Genomic DNA, 16,551 nt, shown 5'->3' with positions numbered 1-16,551 from the left:
TTATGCTTGCTAGCCGGCATGCTGGCTTAATCTGTGAGGGCAGAGTGCATCACACCCTACAAAGCCATTCATTCTATGAGATTACTGAGCGCAAAATGAGTCCAACTTTTACAGTTTTGATTGGGAAGGAAATGCCAAGGCACAAAATGTGGGCTTGTGTGACATAAAACCAAGCCCAACTACTCCACCAATCTATAATGTGCTGCACAGATTACATTACATGGGACTGGATGTCTCTTTCCTTTTGGTTCCTGCTCATGTAGGGTTGGAAGGAAATGAAAAAGTAGACATATTGGCTAAACATTCCTTAAAAGGACAATTAATTGACCTGCAAGCACCACTATGTATCAGAGGTCAGAACTGTCACAAAGGAATATGCAAAAACCTGGCAGGAATATTGAGACTTCAGTGACAAAGGGAGACATCTTTGCGGTATTTTAAAAACATGTAGGTGCTGGTAGATTACAGAGTGGGAGCCCAATAAGAGGGATGACGAGACGATCATTAAACGTCTGAGGATAGGACATGACACTCTGCATAGAATAGGGAAGCATCCCACTGGACTATGTTCACAGTGGTATATGAGGAAATCTAGTTGGAAAGACTTCAGTAATGCGCCTGAAAGCTGGTTTGCAAACCGCCAGGACACACAGGACTCAATTAAACAGTTAATTTCTATCTGCTGTGCTGCTGTAATGTGTTTGGTGATAAAGTGTAGTCGTAAGAAATGGAAAATATGTGGTTATTTGATTAACAACGCAGAAGAAAAAAGATTAGCAGAGAAGAATTCAGTTTTTGAGCTGCTGCTTTTGTCCACTAGATGGCGGTGGTGCGCCTGTTGGCCCGTTAGCCACCAGAAGAAGAAGACTCACTTCCGGGATAAACAAGGACATGTGTTAAATAACCATCCTTGTGAGTGTCGGTTTTTGTCTCTACCCTTGAACACCGTCATGTCTGTCTCTGTCTCTGTTTCTCTATAATAGGACAGCTGTTAGAGGCTTTACTAAAACACACTCTGGTAGAAACACGTCACTTGGCTTCATGGCGGCTTCCGGTCACGTCTCCAAAGTCCGGTCATTGTACAAGAGGATTCTGGTCCTGCATCGGTTCCTGCCGATAGACTTAAGAGCCCTCGGTGACCAGTATGTGAAGGACGAGTTCAGGAGACACAAAAGTGCATCAGTCGAAGAGGTGCAGAGCTTCATGACAGAGTGGGAGGTAAATGCATTTAACCTTCATACTGCACACCAACCAAACCCCATTCATAAAACTACCAGTTTAAAGCTTCCAAAGTTGTTGATGAGGCACCCTAAACTCTACACTCACCCCCCAGATTCATCCATTTTATAATGAATATACTAAATGCCACCTCTTCCAACACAATGTACAGCTGGTTATTAGCCTTGTCATCCTCCAGGTCTGATATAATTAGAGAATTCCCCTTTATATCTAATTAAAAAATATCAAGGTATCTGTACAAGCTGTCTTACATCTGCACATAAATAGGGATGCATCAAAATATTTTGTTCCCCATTATTAGAGGGAAACTAAAAAACATCTCAGAGCTTTGTTTTTCCCCCCAATAATCAGTAGGGGTGGGGGAAATATCGATGCAGCAAAATATTGCGATATTTCTATGTGGCAATTTTGTGTCTGATTTTTATATTGTATAAATTATCAATTTACAAATACAAATTAAACTGTAGGAAGCCTATTTGAATAAGAAAAATCAATCGCTTTTTTTGTTTACAACATACATTTTGCTGCAAATAAAAATGACTGAAGTGAGATGAACAGACTTTGTCTTATTAGATTAAACAGGTGTAGACTAGGTTTTCTTTGAGGACATTACAGGTGGAATAAAAAGGTTACACATATCAATATATCGCAATATATTCTATGGTACTCTGATTATCACAACATGTTAGAAATTGCAATAATATCATGGAGCCTCTGGTGATTCCCACCCCTAATAATCTATTAGTTAGTTCTTTACGGAAGTGTATTGCATTCACTTTACAAATAACAAAAATCTGTTTTATTGAGTATTTTTTTCTGTTTTTCGTGGTATTTTTTTCTGTTTTCTGCTTGTTTAGTTTAATCTTTAGTTACTTTGTTTTGGGTTTGAGACACTGGGAGATGCTCTTGTCTTGTCTCTTGTCATATCGATGGTGTTGTCATTAGTTTGTCGACTTTACGCAGGCACCTTAACACTTTGCAGTTGTTCAGACGAAAAGCCCATTCAGATCTGCTGGACATTGCAGTGTTTCCCCAGAATCAGTTGGACACACATGGCAAGCTCCATACAAAACAAAGTAAAACTGGATTAAACTAAACAAGCGGGTCATGTTTACTTCCATTATATTGAGCTCTCAAGAAAGGAATGAAAGCGTCTGTTGTTCGATTGCTCTCTTAACTCAGAAAAACAGAACCCCCCCCCCACCCAAAAAAAAAATATCACGACAAACAGAAACAAAATTACCACATAAAACAGGAAAAAATTACAAAAAGCAGAAAAAAATACTCCGAAAAACAGAAAAAAATACTCAATAAAACAGATTTTTTTTTATTTGTCAAGTGAATGCAATAGGTCCCAGACAGTGACCTAGGAAATTATTACAAAATTACAAACCAGTAAAAATAAAGCATTAGGGGAGACCAGGGGCAGTTGTAACATTTTTTTGGTTTTCATGTCATCACTCAAAAACCTCTTAAACTATTGAGATACATTTTTTATGTTTGCATCTTGTATCTGTGTTCTACTCGTTAACACACATCAAATGTTTTTACAAGCAATGTTACAGTCATAATATTGATTAAATCACAAGAAGTCATATCGTCGGTGAAGATTCTCAGTCATCCAGGTCATGGTAGTCGTAAGTGCTAATATCGTAGGCAACTGGACTTGTTTGCGTTACTTTGTTGTCCACCCCAAGGACAAAACACGTAGTAATGTAGTGTATGCAGTTCAGTGCAGCCAGGAATGCACAGATTTATACATTGGGGAGACAAAACAACGACTCCACAAGCTCATGGCACAGCACAGGAGAGCCAGCTCCTCGGGTCGAGACTCGGCTGTCCACTTAATCTACAGGAGAAGGGACACTCCTTTGAGGACAGCAATGTGCACATTTTGGCCAGGGAGGAAAGATGGTTTGAAAGAGGAGTAAAAGAAGCCGTCAAGCTGGAACGACCATTGTTAAACAAACACCTGACCCTAACGACTCAGATGGTGGCCAGGTGGGTCAACGACTCACATTGTGACCTTGACGACTCTGAAACTAAGAGCTCACATGACCCCTACGACTCTGCAAGGGTTCCCACCCACACAGGGTTTATAGCCTGCAACTTTGTACGAGTCATTTAGAACTGAAGAAGCTTCTTGGATGAGAGGTGAAACATCTTTCGTAGTTACCTACGATACAGCACTTACGAAGAAGTCATATCTTACTGTCCCCAAGTACAGGGGCAAGTAGGCCCAAATACCAAGGACTACAGTTAACTCCCAAGTTTATAAATACAGCTATAGCAGAGAGGGATCACCACAGGTTCGTTTGTAAAATGTGTTTCAAGAAGCATGCCTCGTCTGTTACTGTAAACCAAATTACCTAAAGTACCAAAGTTGCATGGATCTGTTGTCTTTGGTAAAATCTGAGATGCCAAAAATGCCCTTTGTATACAATGTGTAAAAATAGGTTAAATAGTTCCAGTACTACTGGGCTTCCGTACTAGGCTACTGTTACAAACCAAAAAGAATAGTTAAAGAAATGTGTTGATTTTCAACCAGTATGGCAGAATTAACACAACCCCTGATTCACAGACACTGAAGATCTTGAAAGCATGAGAAAGTGGCTGAACCCAGGTCCCCAGATTGAGAGGCATAAGGTTTACCCAGTGGACTATGCCTTAGAATATATCATAAATAGAGTATAGACATTTAAACTGAACAAAAAAAAATGTCTTAAATTATTAGAGGAAAAAAATATTTAATTGTTACGTCTTTACTGAATCAGACATCATTTTGATTGTGTAACGCCGTGTTAGGATTGCCCCTAACTGTACCACCTATGACACAAGCTACCTGCTGGCTACAAACAGTAAAGCTAACATCTGACAAAAAATATTGACGTTAGGCCGTCGAAATTATGCAGATTAAAAATTCATAGACAATTAGGACAGTATGAGGAAAATACTGTAGATAAAAAAAAATATTTTTATTTGCACTACTATCAAAATAAGTCTAAAAACTTTGACAGAGACAGAGTCAGACATCAGCTCGTCCTGTAACAGGCAGAGAATGATGGGTCCATGTCATTGGTCCGACATCCCATTAGTCCGACGGTCTGCGGTGCTGAACGGCTCCCGGCGGGCATATTTCTGTCTTGATGGTGCGCCGCGACCGGCTCTGGGTCAGCTGGGAAAGGCTTGAGGCGAAGCAGGCTCACGGCTTATGTGTTTGTCACTTTCTTTTTCATTTTAACCCACACCATGATCATTTCCTGACCCTAACCAAGTTGTTTTTGTGCTTAAACCTAACCAGACCTTAACCACAGGGCATCATGATGATTTCGGAACAACGGGACTTAGGAACAATGGGTTTTATATGATCGGAATAATGGGATGTCGGAACAATGAGATGCCGGACCAATGGGCAGTTCCCGAATGATCACCACATGTTTCTGTCTCGCTTCTGATCAATGCAGTTTGAGATGTTACAATTGCCCCCGGTCTCCCCTACTTTTGAAGCCTTTTGGGTGAAATTAGCTATTCTTTTGAAAAGCTCTGGTTCATAAATAGTAAATATTTGATTTGTTCAGCCTAAAGGTAGTCAAACTTAAACATATTAGGTCTAATTATACTTTAATCAGCCTTGATAATATCCACCACATGTAAGGCTTCAATTGTACAATGTAACGTCCACCTGGGTTGCTAAAAAAACCTAAATTTCCCTGAAAAATGAGGACAGACATAACCTCAGTGTTGTAATGCTAGCTGCTGCCTGCACCCAAGGTACTCTGTGATTTGACCTGTTGCCAGTGATGCTGTCTTTGAGACATTGCCAGAGTTATGTCAGTCCATGACCACATGATGGCAGAGCAGCTTCACTAAACAGTGAGGAAACATGAATGGACTGCAGGGAGTGAGAGCGTATTCAGAGTTGGGTTATAGTTTTAATCTGCACAGTCACATTGTAAATGTAAAGGGTGAGCATGTGTCATTATTCAAACAAAAGTGGTGGAAGGAACTAGTTGGCATCCTCAGACTGTCTGATTGAAGGTCTGTGGGGAAATGAGAGTGACACAGCTTTTTCTGCAGCCAAGCCCTCCTCTGTGTTAGATAAATAACTTCACAGTCAGATCATCTTTGTCAATATTATCTCATTATGTTAATAGGGAAGTATTGAGCTTAAAGGTTATTGATGTTGGAAATGGTAGCTTAACTTCTAAAGATTTTCCAAAGCTTTCAGCCACATAAATATAATATTATGATAATGAAATTATGAATACTGAAACATGTAAAAATGTTCTTGCATGTGTATCTTCATCAGCAGTATACCTCTAGTCCAGTAGTGTTATTACCTCCACCCTGTGTTTGTTCGGGGTTATTGCAGTAATAATGACAATAGAATGAAACTATACCATTTGTTTTTTCTCGTGGAGACACATAGCTACAATATATATATTGATTATTCAAAGTGTAATCTGATCTAAAAGCTTGTTGTAGCCTGGGTGAAACCTCGGTCATGTTGGAGTTAGACCACAGTGACTGTTCAGTTTCAGTCATTATAAGCGTGACATCAGCCTCAGAGGACCTACCTGGCTTTATGTGCGGATGTGGGATCAGCCTTTTTGCAACTCATCCTCTGGTTCCCAAAATAATCATGGGAGTATGCCAGGTCCTTTTTTTATGTAACTATGGGGGAGAGCCAATGTTTTCCAGCACAATTACGCACTGCTGGGGGATGGTAAATCACCCATCTGCAGCCAATTTATCTAATGAAGTCGATGGTGATTGCAGCTGAAATCCTGATAGGACCCTTTGTCATTGCGGTAGCTGTGAAGCCACCGGGGAGAAGGTAGTCACTTTCATTATGCCGCACTATATCAGTATGCATTGTTTTCCAACCCGGAGTCCATTTGCATCCGTCCCAGTGAGGGGATGAGTGGATTTTGTCATATTTACACACTCCTTTGGCCGTCTCTCAAATGGAAACATTTTCTAGGCAAAACTTAGTTTGAGTAAAACCCTTGGGAGGCTTTCATGTCTGGATTTGGTTGGAAATTTAGAGAGAAATGATAATAAGGTCTCTGTCTAATTGCTGCATCATCGAGCCAAACCAAAACAACAAAAACCCTGAGGTTTATGGTAAATTGGTAAGAAAAATACCTGAGCCTGATTGCTGGGGCAACGTTGACATATGCTGTGATGACAAGAGCTCTAATGCATTTGTTTTTTTCAGTTGACCCTGGTCTAAGGTCAAAAGAACATATTTTGAACATGAGCAAAAAAAGCACTACAGAAGAAAAGCAGCCATCAGGGAAATCCAGTTGTTTTATCGAGATAAAATTTAAAAAACTTGAATGTAAATGTACATACAGAGAGGCTGAAAGAGTTTGTGTGTAATGTAGGAGAAAAAACTATAGTTAGTCTCGCCACCAGACAATCAGAGATCTCCGCCTTCTGATAGTCTGGGGACACTCCTTTCTAAAGTGTGTTTAACACACTGGTGAAAACGGCCGGCAACAAAGCAACGCCTCTTGCATTTTTGAAAAGGACACGTCCTCCCGGAAATGTGCGCTCCCCCTTTTCTCGTCCACAAGGAAACAAACACACAGAGAGCTTGAAAATGGATACCGAGAGAGTAGGGCCGTAACGGTACATGTATTTGTGTCAAACCGTTCAGTACGTGACTTTCGGTTCGGCACGACCCTGTACCAAATTATTGGGCGCAGGATATTATTTTGTTTTATTTTAATTCCGTTTTTGCAAGCCAAACCATTTAAAACATCTAGTTTCCCGACGGACATAATTAAGTGACGGACCAAGTCCCGTAAATCTCCGCTTTCACTTTGTGCAGCGCATTCTCGCATTTTGACAACATGGCAAGTGAGCCTGACGAACCTGAAGACCCACCCGCAAACCTTAAGTCCTCCGTTTGGGAACACTTTGGTTTCAGAGTAAAATACGAAGATGGAAATAAACAAGTGGACAAGACAAAAGCAGTGTGCCGGCACTGCAGAACAGCGGTCGGGTATGTACTTGGAAACACGTCTAACATGCTAACGCATCTAAAGCGACACCACCCGAGTTTGAACGTTAACCGGCATGACTAGAAAAAGCAATCTGGTGCAAACTACGATATCATCGTCGTTTAAAAAGAAAGAGCGTTTCCCTGACCATTGCGCTAAAGAAATAACCAACGCCATTGGAGTTGAGTAAAATTGTTTAAGCTGCACTTTAGATATAAGCATGTTTTGTTTACTGCACTTTAACAAAGTGGGAAAGCTGAATCTGAGCAGGCTTTAAAGCTGACCAGCTGCACTATACTTTTTATTTTAACTGAGTAAAATTGTTTAAGCAGAAATTTATATTTATATTTTTCATTCAAAAAATGTGTTAAAAAAACAGCAGGATTTTTATTTTTCACTTTTATATTTCTATTTTCATTCAAACAATGTGAAAAAGCAGGATTTTATATATATTTGTTTCATTCAAAAATTGGGTAAAAAGAGTTAACTGCTGTGGTGGTATGTTTTAATAAGGTTACCAATAAGTAAAAGATATTTAATAGTTGTCCAGTTTTTTCATTACTGTACCGAAAAAAAAACGAACCGTGACTTGTGTACCGAGGTACGTACCGAACTGAGATTTTTGTGTACCGTTACACCCCTACGAGAGAGTTAACTCCGTTTTATCAAATGTGTGCTCAGTCCACAAGACTGTGGAAATGAAGGACTTACAGCGACTTTGTTTAAAACTTTTAACGCAGTCCGACTATGTTTACGAGCACAAGAGTTCAGCGAGCCACCGAAGGGCCGCCCTGTGGATTTACTATTGGTTCTGCAACGTAGGGAGTTTTTTAAACTCTGAAATTGTATCCGCACATCTAAACACGAAATCAGGGAGAAAGACATCAGTCTTTAGTTAAGCAAAGCGTCTAAAGACTGACTTGTGAGTCGAGTTAATATCTGCCAATATCATTTCAGTAGCATAGTCAGAAATGTTGTGATGGCTGGGCCTTGCTCATATGGTGATTAGGTGGCACGAGGATAACTTAAAGCCACAGATGGTAACTTTTATAAGAATAACTTAATCACATTTGGTGAAACTGTCATTATATATACACAGTAGTGCATGAGACAGATATTCTGTTGAAAAAAAAAAATCAGGTCCCTCTACCCTGTAGTGCTTCTAATGTTGGAAAACAACCAATCAGAGCCGAGGAGTCTGTAACACAGCTGTCATTCATGTCAATCACTGCTTATGAATTGTGGTTAATTGTGGTCCTATTTCTCCCTTTTAAATGTTTTTAGAAACAAATTTAAGTGTACTGTTTAGCTGTGAAATGAGAACTTTTGCTCAGGCTGGTGGGTGATTCTTTGTTCTGGCTCAGCTGTTTCCAACATGGGGGCCTAGTCAGAAACCTTCTCATTCTACAGCTAAACAAGACACTAAAATATGTCTCTGAAAACATTTCATTTGTGTTTTTTTTAATAGTTTGACCGCAGTTCATGAGCAGTGATCAATATGACCGACTAGGCTAGTTGTTTTTGTTCACATGCGGTGGTTTGTTGCAGATGCCATTAGGAGCACTATGAGGAGGCAAACAATCATTATCTGGCTCATCTACTACTGTCTGAATATAGTGACAATTTCAACAAATATTACAAAAAGTTATTTTTTATAAAAGCTAACAAGTACAGCTTTAATTCTGCAAGTCTGAAATAATCCTGGAAAAAAAACAGCCCTCAATTCTGTCTTATTAAATCGCATACAGCTGTTTTGATCATATGCAAATGTTTTATACCAGTTACACTGTGCCAGATTTCAGTGACGGCAGCTGTCTGATGGAGTCTGTCCAATATTTGATGTGCAGTTTACTTTAGTCTGGAAAGGGACCTATTAAGAGCTTTCACCTCCTGCCCTTGTTCACTGCCAGGTTCAGTTTCTTGGCCAAACGGGGCACATTATTATGCCCTAAATGATTTATGGCGTTCACATATTTGGAGACAAGCGCTACAAGCACTTCGTAGGTGATGTCAAATTCATCCAGTGCACTGATGAGGCTATCTTCAGTATGTTAAGTGGTGTGGCTTCATCTCAGCTCCTCAGGACACACAACATAACTGACAAGCTCTTATGAGCTTCAGATACAGTGAGCTGTGACTGTCACATAAGCATACGAGGCCTGAGATGTCCATCCATCATTTATCAGAGTGATTTTTTTCTTCAGGATCATACAACAGCACTATGTATCTTGAAATTGTGGTGCAAATTTTAATTGTATATCATGCCTCCAGTTATTTCATGATCTTGTAAACCGTCTGCCAAAACACTGCCAACAGGACTTTAATTCTTTCATACAAATTTTACTATCTTTACAGGAGCTCTTTGTGAGGGCCCTGAAGATGAGTGGGCGAGAAGTAGGCGGTCAGACAAAGTTGGACAGCATTATTGACCTTGCACCACTTGTTTCTTGGATCTCTGCGATTTGTTGTCATTGTAGAGGAGGATGCTACTTTTTACAAAGCTGGCAAACAGTTTTATCTTTGTTGCTAATTTTGCCACCTACATTGTAGAACCCAAAGTACTTCCAAACTCTGCTTCTCAGACGCTTCACAGCATGCCTGTGCTCACTTGAGTCCTCCATCCTTCTTTATCAGCCTAGAATGAGATCTTCAGCGTTTTTCAGTTTTAATTTTTGACAAGAAACAAGGTATTAAAGAAATGATTAAAAATGATCAAAGAATAATTTATACTCTGGGAGTCTGTATTAATTGTTTTTCACATTTTCCAGGTTTATTTTCATTAACATTTACCCCAAGAACATAACAGCAATTAATGTGATCATTTTCTGTACTTGCTGAACTTAAAGATATTGGAAACCTGATCTAAAATTGCACTCCATCCATAGTTATATATAGATATAGCTGTGAAGTAATTTGCAAAAGCATTAAAGTTACAGAGAAAGTCAAGTAAAAGCTAATAATCACCACTTTATTCCAACTGCTTTCATTAAAGTCCAGACGCCAGGATGGGAGGCAGGGCATTTCATTTAGTTGCAAATAAAATCGTTTAATTTATTAGCTTCAGCCAAGCAGAGGTTATTCTTTGTGGGGTCCAATCACACACCACATTAATAGACCACATAAAAATAAAATTCCCACACCACGCCATACTAATTTGCACCAATTGCTTTATTTGACAGCTGTTGAGAACTTATTATGTAATGAGTATAGCCGAGCCCTAACAGCTTGAATTCTCTCCTGGCTGTCTCCACAGTCCTTTTTCCTCTCTGTCCATTCTTTAAAAAGGAGGTGAATTTCCGCAGAATCTCAGCTTCCTCAGAAAAGTATAGAGGAGTGGGAACAGACGAGGAGCAAGACTCCAAATGAGATTACAAGCACTGAGTGTTCAGCGTGTAATCCATTTATTTCAGAGGCACCCATGGGAGTTCTCTGCACCTAATAAATCGGCTCCACTGGGACAAACAAGCTTTCCCAAAAGAGACGGAGAGAAATGTGTTTGTAGGGAACAAAAGGAAAAGATGAGATAGTATTGGTGAAATGAAATGAAGGGATGTTGATGTGAATGCAGAAAAATACCTGTGGTGAAGCCTGTGAGCTGCGCTGAGTGACAGGGTTAATGGACTGTGAAGCTACGTATTGTATGAGTTTTATTTATATGGTCCCAAATCACATGTTAGCTATATGGAAAACTGATCATCAGCTGAGTCATCCTGAGCATGAGAGAGATAGAAGACTTATTGACCATATTATACTTCCCCTTTAGTGCTTTTGATCGCAGTCCACAGGGGAGAGACTCAAACTCTCCAACAGAGGATGAAGAGGACACTCAGTGGTGCTATAGTTAAAGGTTCAGTGCGTAGGATTTAGACACATCTATTGGCATAAATGGTATATAATATACATAACTGTCTTCATTAGTTTATAGCCGCCTGAAACTAATTAAATTTGTGATACAGACACAGAGATGTACAAACTTGCATGTTACCATAAAAGGAAGAGAAGAGAATGAGTACTGACGGGCAGCCTCGTTAACAGGAAACAGCACTTTTCTGTAAATTTAGTTTGCAATTGTAATTGTAATGTAAAGTTGGTCTGGGGCAGTGGTTCTCAAATGGTGTGCTAGGATGTCAGTCCAGGTGTGCCATGGGATTTTGTGATAACCACACATTATTAATGCAATATTCACCTGGGCCTACAAAAAGTTAAGAATTAATTTTAATTGACAGTATCAGTATGTTGTTTGCACCAATTTCCGTATAAAGAGACAAACTCTAGCTAAAAAGTGTAATTTAATTTAATTAAATTCAAACAACCTTCACAGAGAACCTATTGTTTCTGTTGGCGTGGGATTTATAAGTGTGTGACACATCTAAAGCCCTGATTGGCAGTCAGTGTTAGGGATGATGACATTAAAAAGGAGAAAGCTGTGTATGGGACAATGGATCACTTTATTGTATGGAGCAAATTACAACAAAGCACCAGCGAATACGACTGACCACCTAAAGAAAAAAGAAAAATCATTCAGTAGACAGTATCACGAAACCTACCTGTCTTATTTTTTTCTTTATTATTATCCTAAGTCGTGATAAGAGTGATGACACACAATAATATAGAAGTTATTGTTCACAGTTTGAGATTTTGGCCTGGCCTTCAGTGTGCCTTAGACACAAAAAGTTTGAAAACCACAGGTCAAGGGTACCAAAAACATGCCGTAGATAATTGGGGCCAGAGATGTATAGCAGCACATCGTCTGCATACAATGGAACCTTTTGTTCTTGCCCTCTCTAATGATGCCTTTTATTTCTTTGTTAAGTTGGAGTGCACATGACAAGGGCTCAATGACTATGGCAAAAAGTAGAGGTGAAAGAGGACAGCCCGTCTTGTACTGCAACCTACCTGGAAATATCAGGGAGAAGTATGGTATTGAAGAGACTGGAAATGTGTATAGCAGCCTAATCACTGATATGAACTTCTCACCAAAGCCAAAAGTTTCAGGGATATAAAACAAGTAGCACAATTCAAAAACTATCAAAAGCCACAAGGGACACTACTACTACAGGAACAGAGGAATCTGATGGGTGATATTTAATATTAAACAGTTGTCTCACATTGAAGAATGAAAGGTTATTCCTGAAAAAGCCTGTCTGGTAAGCAGGTATATGTCTGGTAAGACATTTTCTAGCTGGCAGGCGAGAACCTTCACAGTAATTTTTTCCCAGATAAGCTGTTTTTATGCAAGGTTTTCTAATAGTTTTAAAATTTATTTTCACTCACTTATCTTTTATATCACACATAGATTTTTACTATTACAAGCCGCGTTTCCAGTGCCTCTTAAGAAAAGCTACAAAAAATATTCGTGTATGCTGTCAGTTGTAATTCAGAAAAAGAAAAAAAAATCTGAATCGGCAGGTCAGACATTTAGAGATTCAAAAAATCATAACCAGCCAAGAAAATTGCCATCAGTGCATCTCTAGTAACTAGACGATCTCACATAGTTCAATAAGTGACATGGCAGACCCCTGTTTAAGTTGCAGATCCAGAGGCAATAAGGATACCTAGACTTTTCCAAGAAGTCCTTGAATGATAAAGTAAACGTACAAGTGTGCCAAACTGTTGGAGTGCTCCTTTTTGGCACATGTTCAAGACAATTACATTATGTGCAGGAGAAGACCTCTCAGATAAATGGCTCCTTATTGCTTACAGTGAAAGTGTTCCAAAAACCCAAGATGCCTTCTGAATGGGCAAAAACTTCAGACATTCACTGCATGCTCTTTGTTCAAATGATGGATGGCTATTCAGAAGTGAAACAGACGGAGGTGGCTGTGGTCCTGTTTAGGATGATTCATTTGCAGCACTGACAGCTTTGACTCATCACACATGGGCTGAGGTTAACTAGACAGTTCACTCTGTGAGAAGAGGAGATCTATGTGTACAGATTGGCCCTGAGCCATGTCAGCGCTGTAAATTAAAGACCATAACCTTGAGTTTACTATACAGTGAGCATTGATATTTTAATTAAAAAAACGAATTGTGATAGACTAGGTGAAATGTGCTGTGATTTCCTCTGGGAAGGTTTTTGTGGTTCTGCCACATCTGTCCACATCTGGGCTGCTGCAGTCGGCATCAACCACTTTGGGGTTTTTTTAGAACATCTGTCTGATCTAAAAGGAAAAAGTAAAGAGCTTGGCAAAGATCACTAAGGTTTAGTGGAAGCCAGATATTATTATTACTATACTTGTGTCTTTTAAATTACTTAACTTAAACACCAAACACCAAGCAGCCACGACGGCTCGACGGCTCGCCACAATAATTACAATTTTCTGTGGCTCGCCATTGTGCTCATGTATTTCAGGCAGGAGGAAATTATTTTTAACATAGGTCAACATGTCACAGGACTCTGTTTACTGATTGGCTGGGGAAATTCTCTGGCAAACTATCCCCATCCTTTAGTTTGGCCGCACTTCACCACAGAATCAAACAACCGTTAGGGGTGGGCGATATGGCCCTAAAATAATATCACGGTATTTCAGGATATTACGTAACGAGATTCAGATTCTGTATACAATATTAATAGTTCAACAAAATAAAATCTACTACAAATTACTCATTTAAATAGCCCCCAAATGTACAAAATTCACTCTATCTACAAATGTAAATCAACAGGTGATTTCCTTCTTTTAGCAAAATCCTAAATGATTGAGTTGTTTTTTTTCCCCACCTGGACCTTTATGCTCTGCCATTCCTCCTCTAATCATGTTGTAACCTGTGACAGGCTGTTATGATACCACAACTATCGCACATTCACATATATGTAGTTTTTTTCCCAAGCCATGAGTGTCACGTAGGTTTACATTACTAAAGGTTTATGACAAAATCACTTGACAACACCGACTCCCATGTCCGCACGGTGAGAGAGGAGAGGGAGAGACGCTGTGCTGCTGCCAGAGGAGCCGCTGAATGAGTTCCCTCTGCAGGCAGGGTAACTCGTGGCAACTCACTAAAAGAGTCTTAGACATTCAGGCTCAACGGCACCACACTACTGAAGCTGCTCTTCTTTTTGGAACCACCACTGAGTCAGTAATAATTTCACCTTAAGCCATGCATGTTGTTGCTGTTGGTAACGGTATGATGTCAGATGTCAACAAGTCAGAACGTGCGAGTATCACGAAATGAATTTTTAATAGGATGTTAAAAATTATACCGGTATTACCATGAACAAGATGACATGGCACACCCCTAGTTGCTGCAGCTTAAAGTGGCTGCCACAGCTTTCCGCGAACATTGCATAGCAGCTCGCCAGAGGCACTTTGCTGCTCCCTGGTGTGTCTACAGCATCATATCCCAAAAAGTCATTCAACTCATACTACCACGAAAGGTGAGAAAATTCCTACATCTGAGTGCAGCCCACAGGAGCATTAGATAACTTAGCGTGCCTACTGTTGGACAACAGGATAACGGTCACAGTTTTAAACAGTCGCAATTGCACCAGAGCTTCTTGATAAGGTTTAGGCAACACAACTATGTGGTTAGGTTTAGAAAAAAAGATCATGGTTGGCTTGAAATAAGCACGCATGTTAGTAACATAACAAAAACCATTCAATCCCCTGTGATGTTAGTATCAGTACTTTAAGAATGACAGTGTTTAAGAGGAGGCGTATTTCCTCTGAGTTGTGTCGATGTGCGATAGCTGCCCACTGCAACAGCAGCTCATGCACACACAGGGCAGTGTGTGTGCAGCACTCTGCTTCCCTGCAGGCATAGGAGACGCATGGCTGCAAATGCGAGTGCTCTTGCCAGCCATTTACAACTTGTCGACTAAGCAGATGCACAAAGTGAAATAAAGCATTATTTCGCCCACATGACCAACAGTAGGCTGTAAACAGAACCCTGGCTAAAGCTCAAACCCTGTCGAAACACACCAGTTAAACTTTTCTAATGCATCAGTTTAGTTTAAAAAACCCAACAGCTTCAATTTGATAATTTATCCACCACTAACTACAGCATACAGATCATGGATGTACAATAAAGACTGGCTGAACTGGTCATACTTATCTGAGGTTTCCTTTCTGCAGAGCTTATAGAAAGTCGGAACAGACGTATCCTGAAGGATGTTAGAAATATTCAGAATACCCACACACTGTTATTTAAGACTGAAGCTTGGGACTGTTTTCAGCAGTGTATTAATCCACATTTGGTGCTCTAGTGAGTAGTTAACAGCAGGACGGTGTAGGTGTCATTGAGTGTGTATGGCACAGAGGAATAAGATTATCAGGCTTTGGATACACACAGTACCTGTTAGTAGGAGACATTCATTGTTGGTGTGACTCTGCACATGGGATTTGCTTTACAAAAAGAATATCACAGACTGATCCTGTGAGGGTTGGCTAAACTCACATTTTTGTTGTGATGTTTTATTGCATATCCATCCCGAACCATATGTTGCACAAGCCACACTGCGTGATGTGTTTAATGAATCTGAAAGTGGAGATGGGATGAAAGACCAGGTGCTAAACACTGCTGCTATTCCTGTCTGTGTTTAAACCCCTGCAGAATTATAAGGACACCCTGCAGACTCAGGTACTGGAGGCAACGGAGACCCAACGCAGCTCAGTCAAGTTTGGGGCCGACCTGCCAGAGGGGAAACTCAACAACTTCCAGGACGACCAGATAGGCCAGCTGTACGAACTCATGCTGGAATCCACCAAATCCACCAGACAGTTTGACATCCAGGAGGACGGCAAGTGAAGCAGCGGTCCACAGAAATGTGCATGGACAAACAGGAAAGAGAAGGTGCTCTGATGATTCCCAGCAACTAATATATTACCTCTGAGTGCTTTAGATAAAAAGTGGAACTCAAAGGCCAAAAAGAGGCTTTTAAGAATATTTGATTGTATTAAAGTGCTGCGTAATACCTCTGTGTTCTGTGCTTGTCTCTTTTACTGCAACAATAAGAGGTTCCTCATGCTCCTCCGCAGGGGCATTAAGGTGGCACTAATTAGTTCCTTTGTCATCTTTTTTTTTTTTTTTGCATGAATACAATTGTGAGTTAATGGTCGTGAAGGAAAGGCACCGAGATGTGTCTCCTCGGCAGATGCACCCACAGCTCACATCAGCAATGCCTCTTTCAGCCTCAGTGATGATGTTGCCATTGTTGGGGTGAAGCCCTCATTATCCATGTGGAAATATGAGCACTTAAATCCACATCAGACACAAAAGCCATGAGCTGTGTGTGACGAGGGAGGGATGGGGATGTTGGAGCTGTTAAAGTCAACTCATGGTTGTTGATGCACCGACAGAATTC

The 16,551-nt window shown here is 40.2% G+C and overlaps 1 protein-coding gene across 1 annotated transcript; it reads left to right on the top strand.

Moving 5' to 3' along the window:
* Positions 1-862: 862 nt before the first annotated feature.
* On the top strand, positions 863-16,161 carry sdhaf3 (succinate dehydrogenase complex assembly factor 3). Its single transcript, XM_033636659.2, has 2 exons — positions 863-1,218; positions 15,801-16,161. Exons 1-2 carry the CDS (start codon positions 1,042-1,044, stop codon positions 15,993-15,995), a joined length of 372 nt encoding a protein of 123 aa, XP_033492550.1. The 5' UTR covers positions 863-1,041; the 3' UTR covers positions 15,996-16,161.
* Positions 16,162-16,551: the final 390 nt, after the last annotated feature.

Source organism: Epinephelus lanceolatus, chromosome 16 (genome assembly GCF_041903045.1).
Source record: "Epinephelus lanceolatus isolate andai-2023 chromosome 16, ASM4190304v1, whole genome shotgun sequence".
Taxonomy (NCBI): Eukaryota; Metazoa; Chordata; class Actinopteri; order Perciformes; family Serranidae; genus Epinephelus; species Epinephelus lanceolatus.
This window is presented reverse-complemented; position numbering and strand designations above follow the sequence as displayed.

What these genes read in the sequence shown, in the direction of transcription:
- sdhaf3 (XM_033636659.2), top strand. Translation starts at nt 1,042, where the DNA reads ATGGCGGCTTCCGGTCACGTCTCCAAAGTCCGGTCATTGTACAAGAGG. An exon ending in GCTTCATGACAGAGTGGGAG is followed by an intron (nt 1,219 to 15,800) that starts GTAAATGCATTT and finishes AAACCCCTGCAG; the next exon opens with AATTATAAGGACACCCTGCA.